The sequence below is a fragment of the Canis lupus genome, chromosome 26 (assembly GCF_011100685.1).
Source record: "Canis lupus familiaris isolate Mischka breed German Shepherd chromosome 26, alternate assembly UU_Cfam_GSD_1.0, whole genome shotgun sequence".
NCBI classification, from domain to species: Eukaryota; Metazoa; Chordata; class Mammalia; order Carnivora; family Canidae; genus Canis; species Canis lupus.
In genome coordinates this window covers 27,899,312-27,922,532 of record NC_049247.1, presented here as the reverse complement: position 1 = coordinate 27,922,532, position 23,221 = coordinate 27,899,312, and the positions used below count along the sequence as shown (strand labels likewise).

The 23,221-nt window shown below is 51.9% G+C and overlaps 2 protein-coding genes across 4 annotated transcripts in view; one reads left to right on the top strand and one right to left on the bottom strand.

The window, feature by feature from the left end:
* Nucleotides 1–1,396: 1,396 nt before the first annotated feature.
* Nucleotides 1,397–23,221, top strand: part of RSPH14 (radial spoke head 14 homolog) — a 78,157-nt gene continuing 56,332 nt past the window's right edge. Inside the window, exons 1-4 of one of the 3 annotated variants that reach the window (XM_038575776.1) lie at nt 1,397–1,546; nt 3,221–3,478; nt 4,526–4,628; nt 7,788–7,906. In XM_038575776.1, the coding sequence (XP_038431704.1) occupies nt 3,280–3,478; nt 4,526–4,628; nt 7,788–7,906 (421 nt within the window). In that variant the 5' untranslated portion in view covers nt 1,397–1,546; nt 3,221–3,279. Of the gene's footprint in view, nt 1,570–1,593; nt 1,976–3,220; nt 3,479–4,525; nt 4,629–7,787; nt 7,907–23,221 lie in introns of those variants that run through there. The other 2 variants (XM_038575775.1, XM_038575777.1) reach the window with 2 other exon arrangements.
* Nucleotides 16,806–23,221, bottom strand: part of GNAZ (G protein subunit alpha z) — a 29,659-nt gene continuing 23,243 nt past the window's right edge. The window contains exon 2 of the mRNA XM_038575774.1: nt 16,806–18,650. Coding sequence (XP_038431702.1) covers nt 18,306–18,650 — 345 coding nt within the window. The 3' untranslated portion in view covers nt 16,806–18,305. The remainder of the gene's footprint in view (nt 18,651–23,221) is intronic.

Sequence of the window (23,221 nt, the reverse complement as noted above, 5' to 3'; positions counted from 1 at the left end):
TTTTTTTTAATTCATGAAAGACACACAGACAGAGGCAGAGACATAGGCAGAGAGAAGCAGGTTCCCCAAGGAGAGCCCAATGTGGGACTCAATCCCAAGACCTGTTTAAAACAGGTGCCCTGGGGGTGCCCTGGGGGTTCCCAGCTTTGAGAATTTACTTGATTCAGCTCCCTGGTTTCACGGACAAGGGACCTAAGGCTCACAAAATCAAAAGAATCAAGAACTAGAATTGGAACCCAGATTTTCTGACTGCTAGCCCAGTGCTCTCCACACCACCTTCCTGAAAAAGTTAGGGGGCTCTGGGTTAGAGAGATCCTTTAGGACTGGGTCCTTTGAAGAACCACAGTAGGGGACACATCTCTGCATCACAATATGGGATCCTGGGCACAAAGATCTAAGTAAGTGATCTTCATTTCAAAGCTAATTGTGCTGGAGGCTAATGCTTGGTGCTTTTGTTAGTTAAATTTCAGTGCTAAGGACTCAGGCAGAGGGGTGGACTTACATGAGTTGATCTCTCTTCCTCTGCCTCAGTTTACTCTGCTATAAAATGGACCTGCCTATCAACTTCAAGGGTTTGATGCGAGGGTCACACAAGATGGTGAAAGTGCTTTGTAGATTATAAATCTTGATTCAAGTCCATTACCCATTCTTTTATTTTACATTGACTGAAAACTTTCTAGTATATTCCTGGCACTACAAAGGCAAGTAAACAGTACTGACATGGCCTCCACAGAGAAGCTGGAGTCTGCTGGGGGAAGCAGGGAAATAAATAGAGAATTGGAGGAGGAAGGATGCCAATGGGATAATTAAGCTATGGGGTCACTTATTAATATGGAGAGGATAGTATTCATGGTCGAGGTGTACACCAACTGTGTCCTGAAGGAAAAGAAGTGGTTAGTGTTACAAGCAGCTCAGGCTGCATGAAAGAGTTGACCATTTGGGAAATTAAAAGAATCCAGCATGGTCCTGGAGGCCATGATCCGGGACCTTGAGTGGCAGGCTAGGAGTTTGGACCCTGTCCTGAGACCACTGGGAAGCCACAGGAGGGTTTCAGGCAGGTGACGATGGCTGGGTCTGACTTGCTTTGAAGAACAATTGCTCCCACCAGCCGTGTGTTGGGTCCACCTCAGGGGCTGATCTGTGTCATTAGCAGGTCGTCCGACTGTCTATCAGGGAGCCTGAGCCAAAGCTAGACAGTCCAGGGATCAGGCCTGTGTGATTTGGGGGGAGCTTCTGAACCTCTCTGAAGTTTCTGTCTGTAAACTGGATGTTACCACTTCACGGTAAGTGAGGATTAAAGACTTGCAATGTTCTATTCAGAGAAAGACGTACAGTCACTTCGCTTCCCTTCTGTACCATGAACAAAGCTGAGCCGCCTTTGTTCTTCACAGTAACCCAGGAAAGCCTTCTCCTCTCGCCTTTACAGCTGGTCCCGGCCCGAGGCCGATCGCGCCTGCGCAGCGGGTGCAGCGGACGCCGCGAGGTATCCTGGCAACCCAGTCGCCTGGCAACGGGCGTGCGCTTCCGGGACCGCGAGCCGAGGCAGGTGAGCGGCGGCGGCTGCCAGAGGTAACAGGGGGTCCCCAGATCCACCCAGTCCGGCTCACAGCGGGCTCGCGTCCTCTTACCCCAAGGCTCTCCCTAACCCATGCTCCTCTAAGGAGGAGGTCAGGCCCTTGTCCCCAGCACCCACTGTCTTGCAGGGGGAGCCCAGAAATGGCAAAGGCCGCTCCCAGCCAGGTCCCCTCCCCTCTTTTCCTCCGGTCACTTAGTCCCCAGAATCAGAGGTTGGCTCACCTACTCTACTGGAGTTGATCATTCCCACAGGGCTGGGACTGTCACTGGACTAATGGCAGTAATCACCACTGTGACAGTAGTGTGCCAGACTCATGAGTAGCAGTTCATATGACAACTCTGGGAGTGAGGGAAGGAGGAGCTATTATCACCTGCCTTTTGCAACTTCAGAAAGACACAGGTAGAAGAAGGGCCACCCATGGCCTGGGTCTGGAGCCCATTCTTTTTTTTTTTTTTCTTTTTTTTTTTTTCAGATTTTAATTATTTATTTATGAGAAAGGCAGAGACACAGGCAGAGGGAGAAACAGGCTCCCTGTAAGGACCCCGATGTGGGACTTGATCCTGATCTCCCAGATCACGCCCTGATTGGAAGACAGATGCTCAACTGCTGAGCCACCCAGGCGTCCCTCTGGAGCCCATTATTAACTACAGTTGGCCCTTGAGCACCATAGGGGTTAGGAGAGCCAATACTACATTTCCCCCACAGTTGAAAATCCACTTCTAACTTTTTACTCCCTCCTTAACTACTAGGAAGCCTACTATTAACCAGAAGCCTTACCGATAACATCATTCATTAACATGTACATTATGTTGTATTTATTATATACTGTATTCTCACAATAAAGGAAGCTAGAGGAAACCAAATGTTATTAAAAGCATAAGGGAGAGAGAATGCATTTGGTATTTATGTGAAAAAGTATGCACAAAGTATTATGTAAAAAAGTTCTGTATTGTAAAAAAATCCACGTGTAAGTGGACCTGTGCATTTCAAACCTGTGTTGTTCAAGGGTCAGCTATACTGAGCCACACTGCCTATAGTTGCTCCAAGTGTACATGTGTGTAATAAAAATAAATCATGCTTTAACCTTAATTCCTGTTTTTTGTGGAAGTATCAGAAGCATCTGAATATGGGTCCCTGATGGATGATGAGCTAGACCTGGATTTAAACTCTGGGGCCTGGCCTCATCAGTTCTATGACCTGAAGCCAACTCCTACCCTTAGACCTCAACTACTTCCTTTGTAAAATTGGGATAACACAAGTCCCCTCCTTCTGGGGTAGTTGAGTTAGATACTAGGTATTGCTGGTGTTAGGTAAGTACTACATGTGGCGGCCATATTCCTGTTTGGTTCTTTGGTTTGTTTTGTCTCTTTGGAGCCTTTGACCAAAGGCCCAGCCTGTAAAGTACTGGTGGTTTTCCTCTGTCGTTAAGCATGGAAGAACTCTGGAGTTTGCAATTTGGGCTGCTATTTATCTTTACTGTGACCTTGAGCAGATCCCTTCATTGCTCTCAGCCTCAGTTTGCTCATCTGCAAAATAGAAGTAAAGATACCCACCTGGTTGCTTTTATAGTTTTGAGGATTAAATGAGGAGTAGCTTCTAAATCCCAGTGGTAATAACAACAATTTTTTGGTTTCTTTTAATCAGTGGTTTCTGCAGAGCTTTGTTTTGAGAGCTAGACAGTTGCCCTCTGCAGGCGTGGAAAGATGTCCCATGCCCGGGTCTCCATGTACCTGCCCCCTGACATTAACCCTGCTCAGGCCTCCATTGCCTATGGCTGTAGGGCCTTGCCCAAGCTGAATGAGGAGCTGCAGTCGGAGGACCTGCTAACGAGGCAGAAAGCCCTCATGGCTCTGTGCGACCTCATGCATGACCCTGAACATGTCTATGCGGCCATTGACATAGGTGAGTGTCAGCCCGGGTGACGATGACTGGGGTCTGGATGGACAGCACAGTGGCTTGGAATGGGAGGGGCTGAGGCGACCTGGCCCCTTCACTGCATCCGTCCGAGCTAGTTAGTCCTTAGTCAAACACCACCAGCGTCCTACCCAGAGCCATGAATCAGCCCTCTCTGCTGTGGCTCAACTAGTTGGCCATAAATCCACCAAAGAGCCCTGTTTATCTATCTCAACCACGAGGCTATCACAAAAGATAGGCACACGCCTTACTAAAACCACACGTGTCTCTGGGAGCTATGACCCTTGTGTCCCATCCTTCTAATGATCAAAATAAGGCTTGAGGTGATTTTCCTGACATGGTTACACATTTCTCAGATGGGGATGGATGAACTATGCTTCTCCCTCCGGCCTTGGCTCAAGGGCTAGTTAATTCCAGATTTGGCTGTGGTTCCTAGAACCAGGGCCTAGGACACCGGGTGGAGCTTCAGTAATAAAAACTGCTGTTTAATAAGCCTAACTCTGGGCCAGCACCACCCAGTGCAGTGCCCATGTTATCTTAATTCTAATAGCACCTGCCTTGGGAGGGAAGATGATAAGAAAACCGGAGGTTCAGAGGAAGGAGGGGTATGAGGCTAGGGTAGCCAGATAAATAAATACAGCAGGATTTTTATTTGCTCAACCTGGCATCCCCAGGTGTAGCCTGTTCCAGGGTACATGACTACTTTAGGGACAGGGGTGAGAATATTACCCCTCAGTCTCTCCAGATGTAAAGGCCATTTTTAAAAATCTTGAAGTGGATGGAGAGATAAGGCTATTGGTCGGAAGCGTGCAGGGGGTTAGATAAAAAAAAGTCCCCTGTGTGAGCCTTTCTAGCACACACAGACTCCTTTAGTGAATCAGAAATACTCTGCAACTGATGTGATCCCCCAAGGCCCTAAAGCAGCAAAGCTTCTGGTAGTTTCTTGTTGCCCAGTATTGCCTCACCTCTTGACTTCTGGGTTAGTTGATTTCTGCGACTGGTCAGTGTTCAAAGGTTCTTGTGCCTTCCTTGCAGGCTGCCTGGAGAGCCTGAAAGCTTTGCTGAAGGATAATAATGACATGGTGCGGATAAAGGCCACCGAGGTGCTCTCCATCATGGCGACCCATAACGTGGGCAGGTGGGCAGCTGTCTCTGGAAACCAATGTCATGCTTTGGAGCCACATCCCTCCCCTGGGTGGAGCACCCTTGGATGACCTTGAATACTCTGTTTTTGTCTGCCAGTGTGTGTGTGTCGGGGGTGGGTGGGTGGGGGTGCTTTCCCAGATCGGTTCAGTTCACACTCTTGACCTGGGACCCCCAGTTTTACTTGGTATTGAAAACAGAACCGAAAATCACAAAGAGCCCTGGGGCCTTGCCCAAGGACTACTGCCCAGAAAGAAGGAATAGAGGGGCAGGGTGCTCATTGGCTTCCAACTTGTGTGATGTAAACAACACATGCCCCTGTATGGAAGCTTGAGATCCTTTCAGGGGTATCGGGGCATCTCAGCATTTCACCAAATGTAAGGTTGCTCAATCCCCCTCTCCTCAAGCTCTCTGTGCCTCAGTGTCTTCATCCACACTTGCTCATGGGAGCAGGAATTAAACGGGTTGGTGCATGTGCAGCACTCAGCCCAGAAACGTCTGCCTCACGTCGGCCTGGGTGGCCACCGGGTGCTCATCTCTCTGGAGGCTGCTGCCTCCTTTTCCCTGCAGATAGTGTCTATGAACTCACACACCCACTTGCTCGGAGCCATCTCCAGATGGTGGCCTCAGTCCCTCAGTCCCCCTGACCTCGCCGCTCTCTGACTCCTCTCTGGGGTCTAATTCCAGGTTCCCAGAAGGGGATGTGGTTAACCCACACCATGTGTAGTCCTGGCCTAATGGGTTGCTATGAATGAATGGGGAGGTGATGCTACAGTGAGAGCCCCAATTCACATGTTTTGCACCAGAAGGAGAGAAGGGCATGGGGACAGAGGAGGGGTGCAGGAGCCCTGGTAAGCGGGGACACCAAACTTTCCTGCTGTGACCTTGGTGGAGTCTGGCTGTGCTTATTTGAGACAGACCCATGGAAAGTGCTTTAATACTGAGGAGCATGGAGGAGGGAAGCGCCTCTCATCCTTCCTGCTCCTTTTTTCTCTTTCTGGACCTGATGTGGATATTAAGCACTCACCCCCAGCAAGGGCTGATAGACGCTGTGCGGAGGGGTGATTGGAGCTTGGGCAAGTACAAGGGAACTGTGAACCTAGTGGGGGTGCCTGTAGATTTGTTTAGCAGCAGGAGGAGGTTGGGGGGAGAGGCGGGTTCCTGGATGTGGCCACGTTGGCAGGGGCTGGGGAGACACGCGGTGAAGAAATTGTCACTGACCAAGGGCCTGCTATGGCCTGGCCCGCACACTCCTCTGGTGTCCGCTGTTCCTCACACTGCCACCACCAGGCATAGGGAGGAGAACCAAGTGACCAGGGTCGGGGATTCCAGAACGCCCCCCGCCCCCCTACTCCACCACACCACAATAGACCAAGAATGCAAAGGGCCGAAAGTTAACGGAGGCCCATTTCTGAAGTTTGCTGGAGTTCGGTGGTGATCTTATAACTTAAAGCCAGTAGCTCGTGGAGTTGGTCAGGCTCGAAACAACTGCTCATGTTGAAACTTTTGTGCCTCTTGTACCCACACAAGTAGCAACAGGAAGAGGGGATGAGCATAGCAGCCTTGAGGAGTCAGTTTGCATGACAGGCCACACACGGAAGAGCCTCCTGGGAGGCCTAGCTCCGCCTGCCCACCTCTTGCCTTGCCTGCTGTGAGTGGGACAAATGGCCTCACAGCAAACACAGCAGACTTACAAAGCAGGAGTGACAGGGAATGAGTGGGTGACCAGGCACGGACTGAGGAGGCCGACACCTCAAGATGGGGGATCAGGGAAGTCCTCTGCAGCCTGGGTGCCCCGCTATGATTTTCTTGCCCCAGAATGACTCAGAACTCACCGAATGTTAAATCCTGGCCAACACAGCAAGAGCACAATTGGCTGGGCACTTCCATGTGCCAGGCACTGGGCAAGGGCATCACCCCGAGTTCTCACTTCTTCATTTCTTTCTTTTTAAGATTTTATTTATTTATTCATGAGAGACACATAGAGAGAGGCAGAGGCACAGGCAGAGGGAGAAGCAGGCTTCCCATAGGGAGCCCGATGTGGGACTCGATCCCAGAACCCCGCGATCATGCCATGAGTCAAAGGCGGATGCTCAACTGCTGAGCCATCCAGATGTCCCTTCTCACTTCTTTCTGACTCCAGCCCTGAGAGGTGTGACCTCAGAAGCCCTTACACCAGATGTGTTCAGGCCCAGCGATTAATCAAAGGAAATAGTTACAAAGCCATTAACTGAAGAAATTGTACATTCCCTTTACACTGCTTCATTTTAACCCCAAACACAAATAATCAGGCATTCACCAATCCCTGCTTGCCCCCCAGGCCTCTTCTTGGGGGTGGGCCCACTGGTTGGTGTTTCTCATCATCTCTTTTGCTTAAACCACACCTATAATATCATCTAATTTGCAGCTTTGGTTTCTTTCAAATAGAGCGGGAACTCAAAGACATTAATGGAGTAATCTGTATATAAAAACCTTCTAGAATCTTTTACAGTCATCTCACTTTTTTTTTTTTTTGAGAATCACTTTTGAATCTTCCCAAAGCAATCAATTTTGTTTTCATAAGAAAACAAAATAAAACCTCTTCTCACATCTAATTGGCTTACCTAATAGTTAATTGACTTCTATAATTATAACAACAAGCATACCAGGCATCCATAGGTTTGGAGGCAAGCATCTGGCTGTTGGCAGGCTCACAATTCAGGTGGGAGAAGAGGCAGGGGCTTCGAGGGGCAGGGCTTGCAGAGCCTGGAGCCTCAGTGGGGGTGTGCCCTGGTGGGTGGAGCCCCAAAGTTCAGGGTAGTTCAGTTGTGAGGTTCTGCTGTCTCATCCTCAGTTTACAGATAAGAGGGCTGAGGAGGCAAGAGTGAAAGAAGGATCCAGGGCTCTAGCTAAGGAAGGGGCAGAGATGTGTCATTCCAGTGTGTGGTTCTTCCCACGCCACCCAGGCCACACTGCTCTCATGCCTGTAGGGATTCTCTCGATTGTCCACCCCCCATCTTTTTTTTCTCCCTGGAAGCCAGAGGAATGTGGCCTGTGACAGCCAGCACAGTTCAAGCCCCAGGAGGAGTGTTGGGTGGACAACTTCCTCTTTGTCTTACTGAATTCTCTCCAGGCATGGTCTTAATTATATCTAAATCTGTATTCTTTTCCCCAGAGAGGGCTTTTTAAAGCATGATGTCATCCTTGCCTTGGCCTACCTGCTGAATGACCCTCAGTCAGCCTGTCGAGAGAACCTGCACCTGGCATTGAAGCACGTGGCCCAGCTTCCCTCAGGTAGGCTCTCCGTGGGCACTCAGGCGGCCCCTTGGTCTCCACTCCAGGTCACTCACATGCCATGCTGCAGATCACTGTCTAGAGCACGCTTTTAAAAAAAAAATTATGCTTTTTACTAAGGTACAATACACATATCAAAAAGGAGCAAATAACGCATGAACGTTTTATTAAATTTTTTTAACGTTTTATTAAATTATACTAAGCGAACATGCCGTGGCACCATGACCCAGATGAAGAGGTTTATAGGGTAGCGCCACCACTGTAAAGATTTCCCATGTGCCCCACCCCAGTGACTACCTCTGACCCAAAGGTAAACTGTCTTTTCTTTATAAGACTACGGATTATTTTATGCCTCTTCTTAAGCTTTACTTTAGTGGAAACGTACAGTCTGTAATATCTGGTTTCTAGCTTTCTTTTTGCTTGATGTTTTGCCTCTGAGATTCATATGTGATTTTTTTTTTTTTTTTTGCTGGTTTGCACTGGGGTACAGTATTCACATTATATGAATATACTACAGTTTCTTTGTCTACTTTGTTGCCAACGGACATTTGGATTGTTTCTAGTGTATGGCTACTGAGAATAGGGAATCTATAAACATTCTTTTGAGTGTCTTTTGTTGGATGTATAGATGCATTTCTTTTGAGATGTACCTAGGAGGGGAATTGCCGGGGATGGGACAAGTTTATGTTCAGCTTTAGAAGGTAGCAATGGTTCTCTAAAATAGTTATACCAACTTACACTCCCACCATCAGTGTCTTAGAATTCCACATGCTCCCAATCTTCAACCCACACTCGATCATTCCTGGCTCTTTATTTTCGTTATTTGGGTGGGTGGGTGTGTGGTAGTGTCTCATTTTGGTTTTAATTTGTGTTTCCCTAATGGCTATAGCCCTGTAAATGTCATCTTTTGGGAAGTGTGCCATAGCATGTTTAGGGATGAAAGAAGACCTGCCCCAAAGGCCACTCTTCTCCCAGGCTTGAGGTCCCCCTCAGCTGGGTGCTCCTGCTGATTAGATGCGGAGTCCAGGGTGACAGCCACCCGCCCACCATAGCTAGAGGGTTGAGATTTGTGTCAGACTCACATCCGCCCTGTCACGTGGTGCAGTGAACATTTTTAAACAGAGGGCTCACCCCGAGAGGCATGATGTCAAGGCCTTAAAGGAGGTGCCTTAAGTTGAAGGTGGACAAAAGGCATTGCAGCCCAGGAGTGAGACAGCCCTGGGTTTCCCCTGCCCTTCCCCTGGTTCTTTGCATGCCCTTGAATGGGTTATTTCCTCATCTCTGAAGCAAGGCTGATACTACCTGCCTCAGAGGCCGAAAGTGAGGGTGAGTGAGAAGATCCTTGCCAAGCATGTAGGGTATTGCCCTGCATGACACGTGCCATAAACGCTCCAGTCCATGTGTAAGCACTCCCTAAGCTGAGACCCCAGAGAGAGAGGACTGTGGGCTCAGGTGCAGAGAGGCAGGTCACACAGGAGCAGAGCCCTTGGTGACCTGGCGCTGCTGCCCGTCTGGGAAGCACACCTTCTCCCAGCTGGGCCAGGGCTGGGTATTGGGGAGCATGCTAGGCCAGACAATAGAACCCTCTGGTGGTCTTAGGACCCACTTATCCCCGGTCCTGCCCTAGGCCAACAGAATCTGTCTCTGGGAGCAGGTGCCCAGATCTTTCTCAAACGCGCGTTGGCTGGTTCTCCCTTGAGACGACATGACTGGGGCCACTGAGGCAGTGGGTATTGGTGAAGTCCCAGGGCTCAGGGCTGAGCAAATGAATGCCTTGCGCCCACCACGGAGGAACTCTCCTCCTTGGGGTGTGGAGCTCCCAACCGGCTCTTTTGTTATTGCCACCTGTTTAAGCCATTCCGAGAAGTACAGAGACAATAGTAAACATCAAGTACCATTAGAGCCTTGCTAAGTTTTCACATTCTACCATGTTTTGTATTTGCTTGAGATTTTTGTTTTAAAAAGAGTAATAACCGTCCAAGCACCCTGTGAACCCTCCCCACCCAGCACCCCTTCTCCTGCTCTCCCCGGAGGCACCAGTAATTTCTGACTATATCTCTAATGCGGGTCTTTGTATTTGACCATGAATGTAGTTTTATAGAGATCTTGCCTTGCATGTTTTAAACTCTATGCAAATGGATCTTGTTGAATTATCCACTTGAAGTCCCTTGCCACTTAAAGAACCTAACGTTATAATTTTGAGATTTATCCATGCGTCATGGGCTGTTTTACTATTTTAACTGTGGCGTGCCCTTCTGGAGCTTGAACGTAACGCTCACATTCAATGCACTCAGCCCTGCTCCGCTGATGGGGCAGGCTGCTTGTTTCTGATCCTGAGCGTTCCCGCTCAGATTTTCCTGGAGTCCCTCCAAGGCCTCTGCTGGAGGAGAGCATCCTTTCGGGGGCCAGAGAATGCACGGCCTTCAGCTTGGCCGGATACTGCAGTTGCCTCCCAGCCCACCCTCCTCCCCCCGCAGAGAGCCCATTGCACATCCTCACCAGCAACCTGGTGGTGTGTGCTGTGCTGTTTCGCTGTTGGGTGGCTTTGCCATCCCCTGTGACTGGGAGAGGCCCCCGCCTCCCCTCTCCTGCCCAGTGCCTCCCAGGAGCCTGAGCATATTCTTTTGAGTTGTTTTTCCGTTTCTTATTGATTTGAGAGAGTGTTTCATTCATCCTGGATTCCAATCGTTTGTTGGCCACACACATCGCAAATACCATTTTCTGGCTTGTTGTGTGGCTTTTCACTGTTTATTTGTTTATTCATTAGCCCAGTAGTTTTTCAACTGAATGTAGTGTGTGTGTGTGTGTGTGTGTGTGTGTGTGTGTGTATTTGGAGCTGCTTTAGAGCTCATGAAGATATTCTACATTATTTTGTTCTAAAAGTGTAAGAGGAATTACAAGGGAAAGGAGGGGAACTGAGTGGGAAAAATTAGGGAGACAAACCATGAGAGACTCCTAATTCTGGTAAACAAAGGGTTGCAGAAGGGGAGGTGGGTGGGGGTTGGGGTAGCTGGGTGATGGACACTGAGGAGGGCACTTGATGGGATGAGCACTGGGTGTTATACTACATGTTGACAAACTGAATTAAAAAAAGACCCAAATAAATAAATAAGGACAACAGAATGAAATAGCATTTTAAAAAAACAAATTAGAATACATCAAAATTATCTTCTGATGAGAATATTTTTAAGAAAACAAAGTATGGCATAAACTAGGAGAAATTACATGCCTGACATGTTAAAACATGCCTGACAAAGGACTAATGTCCAGAATAAAGAATTCTCAAACCCCAGACTCAATAAAAACTCAGCCAAACATTCTAATGGAAACTTGACAAAGCTATAGGAACAGCCAATGAGGACATGAAAAATGCTCAAAATCATTAGTCACAACAGAAATACAAATGGAGTCTGAGTTACATAGGCCTTCAAGTTTTCTTACTATGTATTTCAAATGTATTGCACTGTATATGAATTTTAACTGAAGCTAAACAAGTAAATGCCTTTTGATAATATACATGAGGTGTTCAGAGGTAAAATATTCTGAAAGTTGAAGTGCATTAAAAATATTGAATCCATGGCAGATAAACAAAAATGTAGAATTTAGGTTGTAGACATGAATGTTTGCTGTGTCATTCTTTCAGCTTTATCAACCTTGTAATAACATGTTGAGGAAAATTTATGTGAAAGCAAAGAAATACAAATAAAGCCTGGGTTAAAGAAAAAAAAAAAAAGTGTAAGAGTCTCGCTTTTCACATTTAGCTGGTGGAGGTACCTGGCCTGGATTTTTGTTTGTTTGTAGTTCTCCCTGTCTGGCCCTTGCCAGGCTGACACTGTCTTAGTTATAAAAGCTCTACAGAAAAAAATAAAATAAAATAAATAAAAAAAAGCTCTACAATCATCTGTGTTCTGGTGGGGAGGGTCCTATCTCCTTCCTGCAGAATTGTTCTGGAATCCATAAGCACGGGGTGCATCACAAGGGGTAGGGGAGTGCATGGTTCTGACAAAGCTCCCTAGTGGTGAGCCACACCTTCTATCACAGGATTTCTCGGGTGCTGCTCATTGTCTGTGGTGTGCCGGGAGGGGAGGCCTGGGACACTCGGGTGAGGGATGTGCAGCAGTGGGGGTGATGGCAGGGCTGGGGAGGGGGGTGGCAGCTGGAGGGAGAGAGGGAGACATACAGTGTGGCGGATGCCCCCAAGAAGTCCCCCTGGGGGGACTCTGAGCATTGTGGCTTCTGGGTTGGTCAGTGTGGCTGGGTCCCAGGGGGTCTCCTTGCTGGACCTCTGAGTGGGGTGAGTTCATTTACTTCAGTGGCTGTGGTTTTAACCAGCATGTGACCTTGGGTCGGAGCCTCGGCTTCATCACGGAGCACCGCAGTCCGTGTGCCTGTGGGCCTGGCATAGTCTGGACTCAGCTGGCTCACCTACTGATGGTCATTAGAATGGGCTTTCTACCCACTGCCACACCAGAAGGCAGCCTCTGCACCTGGCACAGTGCCTGGCACTCAAAAGAAATATTAGAGTTAGCCAGCTTTATGCCATATTTTAAAGCATCATTTGTTAGTTATTTGTAGCAATTCACTCCATCCGTCCTTCATTAATTCAACAGCTTCATGTGAGGCCCTTGATCTGTTCCAGCAACTGTGCCTCAATTGCTTGTCTGTAGTATGCGGTACCTGTAGGGGAACAGAGGTCTTTCCGCTAAATCCTTGCCCCGGCCCGCTGGGGCCGACTGTGTGGTTTCCCAGAGTGACCAGCAGGGGGTGCCACAGGACCGATGACTGCCTGGCAGGGCCTGGCTCTACTCTCAGGCCCCCCCGGGGTGCTGCTAGTCAGGGGACCAGAAACCAGGATTGTAGAGGCAATCGCCACGCAGAGGCCTCCAGCCCAGGGTCCCTGTCAGCTGGGCGACTGCTGGGAATTCTGGGAGAATCTCTTGTCTGCTCCCTTGTTTCTCTTTTTAAAAAAGATTTTATTTATTCATGAAAGACACAGAGAGAAGACACAGGCAGAGGGAGAAGCAGGCTCCCTGTGGGGTCCCAATGTGGAACTCCATCCCAGGACCCCGGCATCACGCCCTGAGCCCATGGCAGATGCTCAACCGCTGAGCCACCCAGGTGTCTCTGCTCCCTCGTTTCTGCTAACCCCACACAGAAACAGGTCTTGTTCTGTGGCCAGGCATTACAGGAGAGAACTCTGGTGCCGACATTGAGGATTCTTCTGGAACTAGATTTTGGGGTGCTGCTGAATAGCATCAGGGTCCCACTGGCCACGGCCAGGCCCCTTGGACCTTCAGACTGTGGCCTGGAACCAGGGTGACTTGGGGCACCTGTGAGTTTGCACTGAGCTATGGCAGCAGCACGGTGCAGGGACCACTCTGTCTCCTACATCCTGTGTGCAGCCTGGCTTGGGTTGGGCCATGGGGGTCAAAACAGGTGCCCCTCCGGGAGGGCACCGGCCAGGGAGTGGAGAGGGAGGCAGAGAGGCTGTGCTCAGGCCTCTCCTATGGGGACGGGCTCCTCAGACTCAGAAAGGAGCAGTGTGGGCCTGGGGAGGGACAGGCCTTACCAGGCCTGATGTCAGGTACAGTTCTGATCCTGGTAAATTTGAGGTGCGGGGGACATGGAAGCTGAAGCAGTGGGAGGAGCAGAAGCCTAGAGGGAGGGGCTGCGGGAGGAGCAAATCAAGGTGCTCTGCCCCTTTGCAAGGTGCCTCAGCCAGGCAGCCTTGAGCAGGAAAGCTGCTGCACCCCTCTACCCTTTGGGGGCTGTGTGTGGGGTTGCCCAGAGCAACCCCCTGCTCCTCCTGGCTCTGACACCACAGAGTGCAGGGATGGGGCTGGCTGCCCCAAAGGGGTGGCCCTGTCCTTGCTCACCTGCCTTCAGGATGGGGCACAGCAGGCCCCACACATATCCTGTCCTCAGCCTGTCTGTGGTGGGCAGTTGTCCCCTTCCCAGACTCAGCAAAGGACAATGCCCACCAACAGTGGCACTGCTCAGTTGGTTCCCAGCCTGGTGCACCTGCTTTAGATGCCCCCTCGCCGTTTCCTCCTCCTCATCCAGTGGCCTGCTCCAGCCAGAAGAGCCTTTTCCTGTCTGGCCCAATGAAGGTGGGCCGCAGTCCCAGCAGCTATTCTCGTGGGCTCTTTTGGGGCGGGTAGTCTTTCTCAGCTCTCTCTACGTGGCTTTTGTATTTTACTTATTTGAGATAGAACGGGTGCACATGTGCACATGGGCAGGGGGAGCGGCAGAGGGAAAGGGAGAAGCAGACTCCCTGCAGAGCAGAGAGCTCGACTCGGGCTGTCTCCCAGGATCCTGAGATCATGACCTGAGCCGAAGGCAGACGCTAAACCGATTGAGCCACCAAGAGCCCCTTCACAAGGTTTTCATATTCCCAGGAGGTTTGGGACAGCTTGTTACACAAAGCAGATCAAATCTTTCCAGTGCATGCTCTGGGCAGAAGCAGTTGGGCCTGGCCTCACCTACCTCAGCACTGAAGCCCCTCGCCCAGCTCACCTTTTAGTGAGGCGAGTGCCCCAGTTGTTGTCCAGCCTTGGTGGGGTCCCCTTGTCCTCATGGTGGACCACGGCCCTCTCCAGCACTTGCCCCGGAGTCAGCAGATCTGTACGCCCTGCACCTTTGTCTTAGATGGCCAAGGCCTTGCATGGGCTCCAGGGAAGATAGACCCAGGCCTGGTCGGGCCACTTGTTACACCATGTGATGCTGGGAAGTCATCTCCCCTCTGGGTCTCTGCTTTCTCCTCAGTAAAACAGAGCCAGTAATCTTGGCTTCCCAGGAGTCGGGGAGGGTCGAATCAGACAAGTGTGTACCAGGTTAAGCCTAGGGCCATGTGGTGAGCAGTCGCCGAGGCAAGCTGGGATTATTGTCACTGAGCCATAGCTCCATCCCAGGTGACCACAAGAGCTACAGGGACTGGTGGCAATACCCTGGAGCCCACACGGTGGTATGCCCTATGAGAGGGAGTCTTGGGCCACATAGCAGGACCTGGCTGTGGTCAGTCATGTGCAGAGGGCGAGGCTGGGCCAGCTCCTCCTGCACAGGGTAGAGCCTCTCCCCTTAGGATCGTGCTTCCCGCCAACTCTGGTCTCCTCTCACTTGTCCCTCTGCTGCTGGTCCCACAGCTCATTTTCCTCTGGCTGATGCCACCATAGGTGAACCTTTCCTGGACTTTTAGGTTAGCAGGTGCCTTCTCCACACTGGGCACTATTTGGGCACAGTGGAGGGAGAAAGTGGGTCAGACTGTGCCAGGTCCCCTTCCCACCTCGCCCTGGCATGGGTGCTTTATGCAGAGGAGTGTGGGAGGGAGGGGACATCCAACATGCAGCGGGCTGAGCCCCGAGAGATAAACAGTCTTGGACTGTGGGAATGGGAAAAAAGCACATCAGCCTGACTAGCAAGGCAAAAGCGGGATGCAGCAGGCCCACGAGAGGAAGAACCAGCACAGCAGGTGACCAGACTTATCGTGGGTCTCATTTCATAGCATATATGAAAATACTGACTCGCTCTGAGATATACCTGAAACTGACAGGATTGTACGTCAATTATACTTCAATAAAAATAGGCAACATACGAGATGAAAAATAAAACACTGAATGTATCATCTCTGAAATGTTATGGAAGAAGAGAATACAGGAAACATACCTATCAGAGTTGTCAGGGAAATGAGGCAAGGAGGGGCGGTTCATGTAGTAATTCACAGAATAAGTTAAAAAAAAAAAAAAAAAAAGCCGTACAGACAGATTGCAGTGGAGAGCAGGGCCCTGGCAGTTGGCTGACTGGGCTCTGGGCACCGGAGCACTGGCCTGGGAAAGCACCTCCCATCCCTGAGCACATCAGGAGGGAAGGCACAGTCTTCCTATTTTCCTCCTAGCTGTGTATTTTTAGGTGAAGGATGCTCACGGTGAAATTACTGCTCTTTTCACAGTTGGCATTAAAAGCGTAAAATAAGTCTCAAAGATTTTAAGTCACACGCTATTTCTTCTTATACAAAAGTCCCCTTGGATTTTTGCTGTTTGGTGATGTGGGAAGGCGTGAAGGGAATCCCCACGAGGGCTCAGGGGTGGGGGAGGGAGAGAGCCCAATCTGGATGTGTGTCTCTGTGATGTGTATTCGCGTGCGTGCACGCGGGTGTGTCTCCACCTGCTGGTCCTCACTCGGGGCTCTATGTGGGCCCTGGATTCGAGGAGGAGGTGCAGCGTGGCTCTGTGGTCCCCGTGGGATCCTGTCTGGGGGCAGGGTGATCAGCATCAGAGCCAGCCAGGCAAGAACCCCAGGCTTCCGGATGCACTTGCCTCTCTGCCCCACCAGTCCCTGACCTGGACCTTGGGCACCTTTCCTCGTCTGTAAAACGGGTCACAGCTGACACCCTGCTGCGGTAGAGGTGTTCAAACAATCTGGAAGGAGCCTGATGCGGGCTGAACAAACTTGCTGGACTATTCAGTAGTGCTTTCCACCACATGGAGATGCCTCTAACCCCACAAGCCAGAGTCAGCAGACAGGACAGTGGGGTACGTACCCCTCCTCCCCACATCCTGCAGCACCCTCCAGGCTCTCCACCTCTAGCGTCCTGGCAGAGGTGTCTTGGGGTGTGAGGGGTCTGGGTGACCCTGGGCTGAGGTGTCCTGGGCTAGTGCTGGGTGGGGGTCTCGCAGCCATCATCGCCCCCAAACCTCAGCCTCTCTAGACACATGGGCCAGACATGGCCCCCATCTCTTGCAGTTTCTTTCTTTGCTTGAGGTTGTTTATTCTTGATGGTCATTTCCAAGTGATTCTGCATGAATGTGTGGACTTGGAGGAGAGAAAGCAAGCTGGGCATACAGGTGTGTCTCCGGGCACGCTCCCACAGGCCAGCCGCACACATAGCACGCCAGGACAAAGCTTAGCTCATTCAGGATATTTTATTTTCTTAAAGTAGACAATCTTTAACTTTCATACAATCACCAGCTCCTCTTTCCCTCCGTACATCTCTTAAAGTCCTTGGCTGTGATTCCACGCACTGACCTTGGACATACAGGTACCGAACAGAGGCTGAGGGCAAAGGAGATTTGGCAAGGGCTCTGGCGGTGCCTTCCCTCTTGACGGCGGGGGTTCATATTTACATGCGGCCCTGGGCCAAGGTCCTTCGGTGGTGGCGGGTGCCACAGGCCCTGGGACAGGAAGGGCCAGAGTGCGAGGTCCCAGCAGGGCCTCCCTCAGGCTGCGCGGGCTGAGCCTTCACAGGAATTGTCGTAGCTCTCAGCCCGTCTCAGGTGTAGGGCGTGCGGGGGCCGGGGCCCCATTTCTCGCTCCCCCTTTCCTCCACTTGCAAAGCCATGGATAATTTACTCTTTAGATACCAAGACATTTAGCTATTGTTCATTCGCTCCTAGGTGAAGAACCTTCTTTAAATACATCACATTTATTTTTCTGAAATAAAAACGAAGCAGAAACCGCACCGTAACAAGAGGACGCTGCACGAGCTTATGTACAACGCGGCCCCGCGACGCTGCCGTAGGGCGGCCGTCCGCCCCAGTGTCGCTCGGGAGCAGAGGGACAGACTCATTCAGATAACAACTTTTACACTCAGCAAGCCAGACACAAAAAAGGACCACCTGAAAAAAAAACATAGGTTTTGAAAATCTGCATTTTAAAAAAGAATACTCAACTGCATTTGAAATTTTCCGTATTTCTGCGAAACACCACGAGATTTGGCCAAAAAAAAGGATGTCGGAGAAGAAAAAACCAGGTTTTGATTTATAAAACATCAGACTAGTAGAAGAAAAGCTGGAACCCAGCTGGCCTAGTTTGAGACAAATGGTGCCACTCGTGTTATTGTGTGGATTTTTGCTGCATATTTTGAAGCTGTTTAAAAAGAGCTGTGAGTGGCTAGAGGTCTGGTTAGTGCTGTCGTCTGGCCTTGCACCCGGGTTCCAGAACAGCCGTGGTACAGGGCGGGCCAGCGGGGAAGGCGCATGGACCCTGCTCCGGTCCTCCCTCCGGGTCAGCAGCAAGGTCCCCAGTCCGACGCTTGGGCGCAGCCGGCTTCCTCCGGATGACCCAGCCGCCTCTCCTCTGAGTCCCACGGGGACCCCCATGCAGAGCAGGGCCGACTCGGGAAGGCAAGGTGACGGGGCAGGAAGGGCCTGTAGTGAACCTGGTGACAGCGGCCGAAGTCTTCTAGAGGCTCCAGCGCTCCGGGGAACTGCCATCTCCAGACCGTGTGTGTGCGCGTGTGTGTGTCTACCTACCTAGCAATCTATCCATATATATTTATGTTTGCGGGAACGGGGGGCCATTCCTCAGGCCCCCGTCTTCTGCCCCTGGGCTGGGTCTCCCTAGCGCGAGGGGGGGTGTGACACCCCGGGGGTTTCGCCACAGGCCAGCCGGCCAGCCCGGCTCCTCAGCAAAGGCCTATGTACTTGAGATTGTTCTGTATGATGACGTCTGTCACCGCGTCAAAAACGAACTGGATGTTACTGGTGTCTGTGGCACAGGTGAAGTGGGAGTAGATCTCCTTGGTCTCCTTGTTGCGGTTCAGGTCCTCGAACTGCCGCTGGATGTAGACAGCGGCCTCCTCGTACGTGTTCTGGCCCTTGTACTCAGGGAAGCAGATGGTGAGCGGAATGCGGCGGATCTTCTCCGCCAGCAGGTCCTTCTTGTTCAGGAAGAGGATGAGCGAAGTGTTGATGAACCAGTTGTTGTTACAGATGGAGTCAAAGAGGCGCAGGCTCTCTGCCATTCGACTCTGCGGGCAGGACAATTCCGGTGTTAATCAGGGGGTGCAGTGTGGGAAGGCCCCAGGCCCGCAGCCCTCCCGGGAGAAGGCCCCCCGGAGGGTCCCCCTAGTACCCTTCTGCCCGGCAGGCCTTCTCTGCCAGGCCAGGTCTGTCTTCACCTGCGTCCCCTGGGCTCTCGAGCCCCTAAAGTTGCTGGCACCGCCCTCGGCACCTTGACACCTGTTTGTAAGGGGCTGTCCCGCTTAGCTGGCCCCTCCTTTGTGGCGTGGGGCTGCTGCATGGCCTCCCCCCCGCTGTAGGGACCTGTGCCACTCCATACTCACGTGGAGGGCCCCATCTCCTGCTGTCCCGTGCTAGCTCGGGCCTGGAGCTGCCATCACATCACGTCTCTCTCTACGTGAGTGTGGCCAGGCTCCTGCCCCGCCGGCAAGTCTGGCCCTCTTGGGCGTCGGCCTGTCTTCCAAGTCTCGATCCTGTCACCCGGTACCGTCAGTCCTCAGCCCGATCTCTGAGCGGAGAGCCTGCGCTCCCAAGGCCCAAGGCTCCAGTCCGGAGAGTTGAGGAAGGCCCGGACCCCCCTGCCCCTGCCACGCCACTGGGCTCAAGTGAGGACAGCGGCCCAGGAGGCTCAGAGACCCCAGTGGCACTGCCCTTTATTCACACCCCTTCTTTCAGAGGACCTTAAATGGGTTGTAGTGACTGAGTTTTTAAGGAACATAACGCATCTGACTCCCAAGCCTGCCGTTTCCACGGAGGACTGACAACTCTAGCTTCTAAAAGGACTGCTGCTGAGTTACTATGGCGAGAGCTGCCATTTTAAAATAAAATGCACGAGCCAAATGTCCAAACAAAGCTCAGAGCTAGTTTAGTTTAGATCGGAGGCGGATTTAAGGACTCTGACCAGATAGTATCACCAGTCATGTGATAATGACGAAGGAAGCCGCGGCTGGTGCATATGATGTGGCCGTGGCACGCCAGCTTGTTCAAACCTTGCACCTTCCTAGTCCCATTTTACAGATGAAGTAACTGAGACTTGGAGAGGCAGGAAATGTGCTCCAAGTTCCACAGCCAGGAGCTCAGGCTCCCTGCAGTGTGGATGGACAGCACTGTTGGCCTAAGTGAGGTCACCCCAGGTGGGAGTGTCCAGGAGGATGCCTCAGTGAAGCCCTGCTCTCCTGGAGATCCCGAATTGTCTTAGGTACACAGTCTAACAGCATCGGTGCGGAGAAGGAACCGGGTTACGTGGGGGAGAGGATGCTCGGGGGTACCTGTCCAAGAAGCTGCCCTGAGATTCTGTGTAGCACCTTGGAGAGCATGTTTTCCAAAACCAATGTGCCTTGTTTAGACTGAGCTCAGGAGTATCAGAAACTCTGGAGAGTCAGTGGTTTCAGGTCTTGAGGGAAGGGAGGGGAGTGACCTTTCTATGGAAATAAGATGCAGGATCCCCATCCCCAGTAGGGCCTGGAGGAGCCACACAATGTTCCCAAATGTGAGATAAGTGGTGGTCTAGGAATGTCACATTCTACTGGAGAGTAATTAGCTCTAATGGATTCCTGGAAGCCACACTGTAAAGCCTAACAGAGCTATCAATTCTCTTAGGAATGATGTCATAATCAGGGGCTGTGCTTCTGACCCCAAATTTCACATCAGATAAATAACAGATGCGGTTATTAGCACGCATGCATTAATTCATTGAGCAAACGCTTGCTGACCATGCCCTAAGGGCCAGTGACAGGTCCCAGCTCTCATGCCAGGGGCCCAGGACTCAGAAGAGGGGGATGGGTTGGCCATCAGCAGGAAGGTGGGCACCAGCAGGCCAGTGCCCAGGGCTGGGAGTTCACAGCGTGGGAGCCAGGCAGAGGAGACAGGGCGTGGCCAGGGTCCTAGAATGGGTATCTGCTGGGCCACTCAGGGGGGAGAGCCAGGGTGGCTCTTTTTTTTTTTTTTTTTAAGATTTTATTTATTTATTCATGATAGTCACACAGAGAGAGAGAGAGAGAGACACACACAGGCAGAGGGAGAAGCAGGCTCCATGCAGGGAGCCCGACATGGGATTGGAATCCCGGGTCTCCAGGATCGCGCCCTGGGCCAAAGGCAGGCACCAAACCGCTGCACCACCCAGGGATCCCCCAGGGTGGCTCTTATACCTGGTCCAAGCCAGCAGCTCTGGACAGGCTGTGGAGTCTGGAAGTAGAGGGGCAGGAGGGCATCCTCCACAGGCTGACACAGTGCCCGTGTGCCAGCCAGTGCTCGCACGAAGGCCTCTGCTGGTCAGTCCTTTGAGGGCAGGCCCTGTGTGGCACCGGAGCAGCCAACAGGCCACGTGGCCCCTCCTTCCCCGCGGCCATCTCAGCTGCTCAGACGCACCCTGGGTTTGTCCTTCCGGTCTCATGTGAACCTCCGCCCCACAGACAGCGCTTGGCAGGCTTTCTGGACCCTAGACATCTCTCTGAGCCTCACGTTCCTTACTTGGAAGTCTGGGAACTCAGGCACTTTCCTTACACGGCAGCCATGTCCTTGGCAGTGTCTTGCAAACGCTCATACGATGGCTATGGCCTAGCAGGAGTCTCCCTCATCGTGGGGCCCTTGCCCGCTCCTGGGCTCTTCTTGCCTTTCTGGCTTTTGGGGCTTGGCTTCTCTCTCTTCCTTGGGACAAAGCATGTGTAACCACACTGGCCACTATTTACACACCTGGGAGATGATGAGCATCAAAGAATCACCACAAGACCTCTATCTGTGTAGACACCCTGCCTGCATGGGCCCTGCCAGGCAGGATTCAGCAGACTGTGGGACACACTGACCAGGTGCCAGCTTGCAGAAACACACGTGAGCGCTGGAGCTTGAGAGGCCCTGGGCTAGATGCTGTACTCCACCTGTCATCCCCTACTGCTCCCTGGGTGCTCATGGCCCACATGGGGTGCCACTGTGCCAGGGCCCCCTGTAACTGCACATGAGGCCCCTCTGCTGAGGAGGAGCCAAGCCCAGGAGGTGATGCGTGGGCAGGGTGGGGCCCTTTGCCTCGGTGCCCACGGTGCTGTCACCACGGCACATGCACTCCTGCATTCCATCCCAAGTGGGCAGAGCCGTGTCCTGGCACCTCAAAGCACAGATCACTGAAGAAGGAACGTGCTATTTTGGGCTATCACTCTGGAAACTGTGAAGCACGCACGAGTCTGAGTATGGGAGGGATGAGTGCCACGGGGCCTCCCTCCTCCTCTCTCCATGCTCCGCACACCCTCTGTGGCCTCGCTAAAGGCCTCTTCTTCCTAGAAGCTCCGGTGACTTCTTCTGCCCCATATTCCTGTTCACTTGCCTACAGCACATGTCTGGCTCTATGCCCCATACCAGGATAAAGTCCCAGTCCCCCAGTCTGGCCTCTAGGGCCTCCCCTGGCATCCCCCCCTGGCCCTTGGTGGCTGTGCACAGCCTGGACAGCAACTATGCCTCATTCATCTCCCCCTGCCACCCACTTCCCTTGTGACCCTGCCCACTTGGTGTCGCGGGTCAGAGCTGCTGCTCGTGGCCCCAGAGGTGTTGAGACAGGACTGGGCACCATCCTCGTGTGGTCCAGCTGGGCTGCTGGGCTCCCAGGGCAAATGCAGCCAGCAGTAGCTGTGGAATCATTGCCAGCGGATCACTCCCTTATGCTGTGAAACTTCCGTTAGCCTGACACAAACATCCTCTTGGATCCAGAATCCGAGAAGCCTGCAGGCCACGGCTGTGCTGCAAGCAGGGGGCTACCTATTTCACGCATGTGGAGATGGAGGCCTGGACAGGCTGATCCCAGGGCTCAGCTAAGAGTCCGGTGTCTACCAACCAGGTGTTCTCTTCCAGCAAGAAGCCCTCCCCGCCTTTACTGCTCCAGCTGCCAGTGGAGCAGTGGTCATGGGTGCTTCACCCAGGAGGAAGCACACCCACTAGCAGCTGCCAGCCGTGCCAGCCTGGGGCTCTGATGCCCACCAGCTCTCTCCAGGGCCTGTTCACCAGCAAGTCAGCACTTTCTAGGAGTCTGGGGTTTGTCTGCACATTCATTTATATAAATAATGCAGAACAGATGATTCCCATCAGAAGCTTGGGCAATGGTGGGAATCTTAACTGCCCAACGGTGAGAAATCAGTGATTGTCACAAAGCATGTCAGACAGAGGGAGGCAGCTGGGTGGCTGCATGTAGTCCCTGGCTGGTAAAGAAGTCATTTCTTGGCCATTTGCAAAGAAAGCTCCTACTCAGATGGATCCAAATATGCTCAATGCCACTGAATAGACTTTCCCCCAGGTGGCCTGTGGATGTCACCAGGCTGGACCTAATGACCTGTTTAGGTTTTTTTTTTTTCCGGTAAGATTTTATTTATTTGCGAGAGAGGGAGCGAGCGAGTGAGCATAGCCGGGGGGGGGGGGGGGGAAGGGCAGAGGGAGAGGGAGGAGCAGACTCCCTACTGAGCAGGGAGCCCAGTGTGGGGATTGATCCCAGGACTCTGGGATCATGATCCAAGCAGAAGGCAGATGCTCAACTAATTGAGCCACCCAGGGGCCCTTAATGAGCTGTTCCTAAGGAGCTCACTGGCCTGTGAGTCTGGGGTCT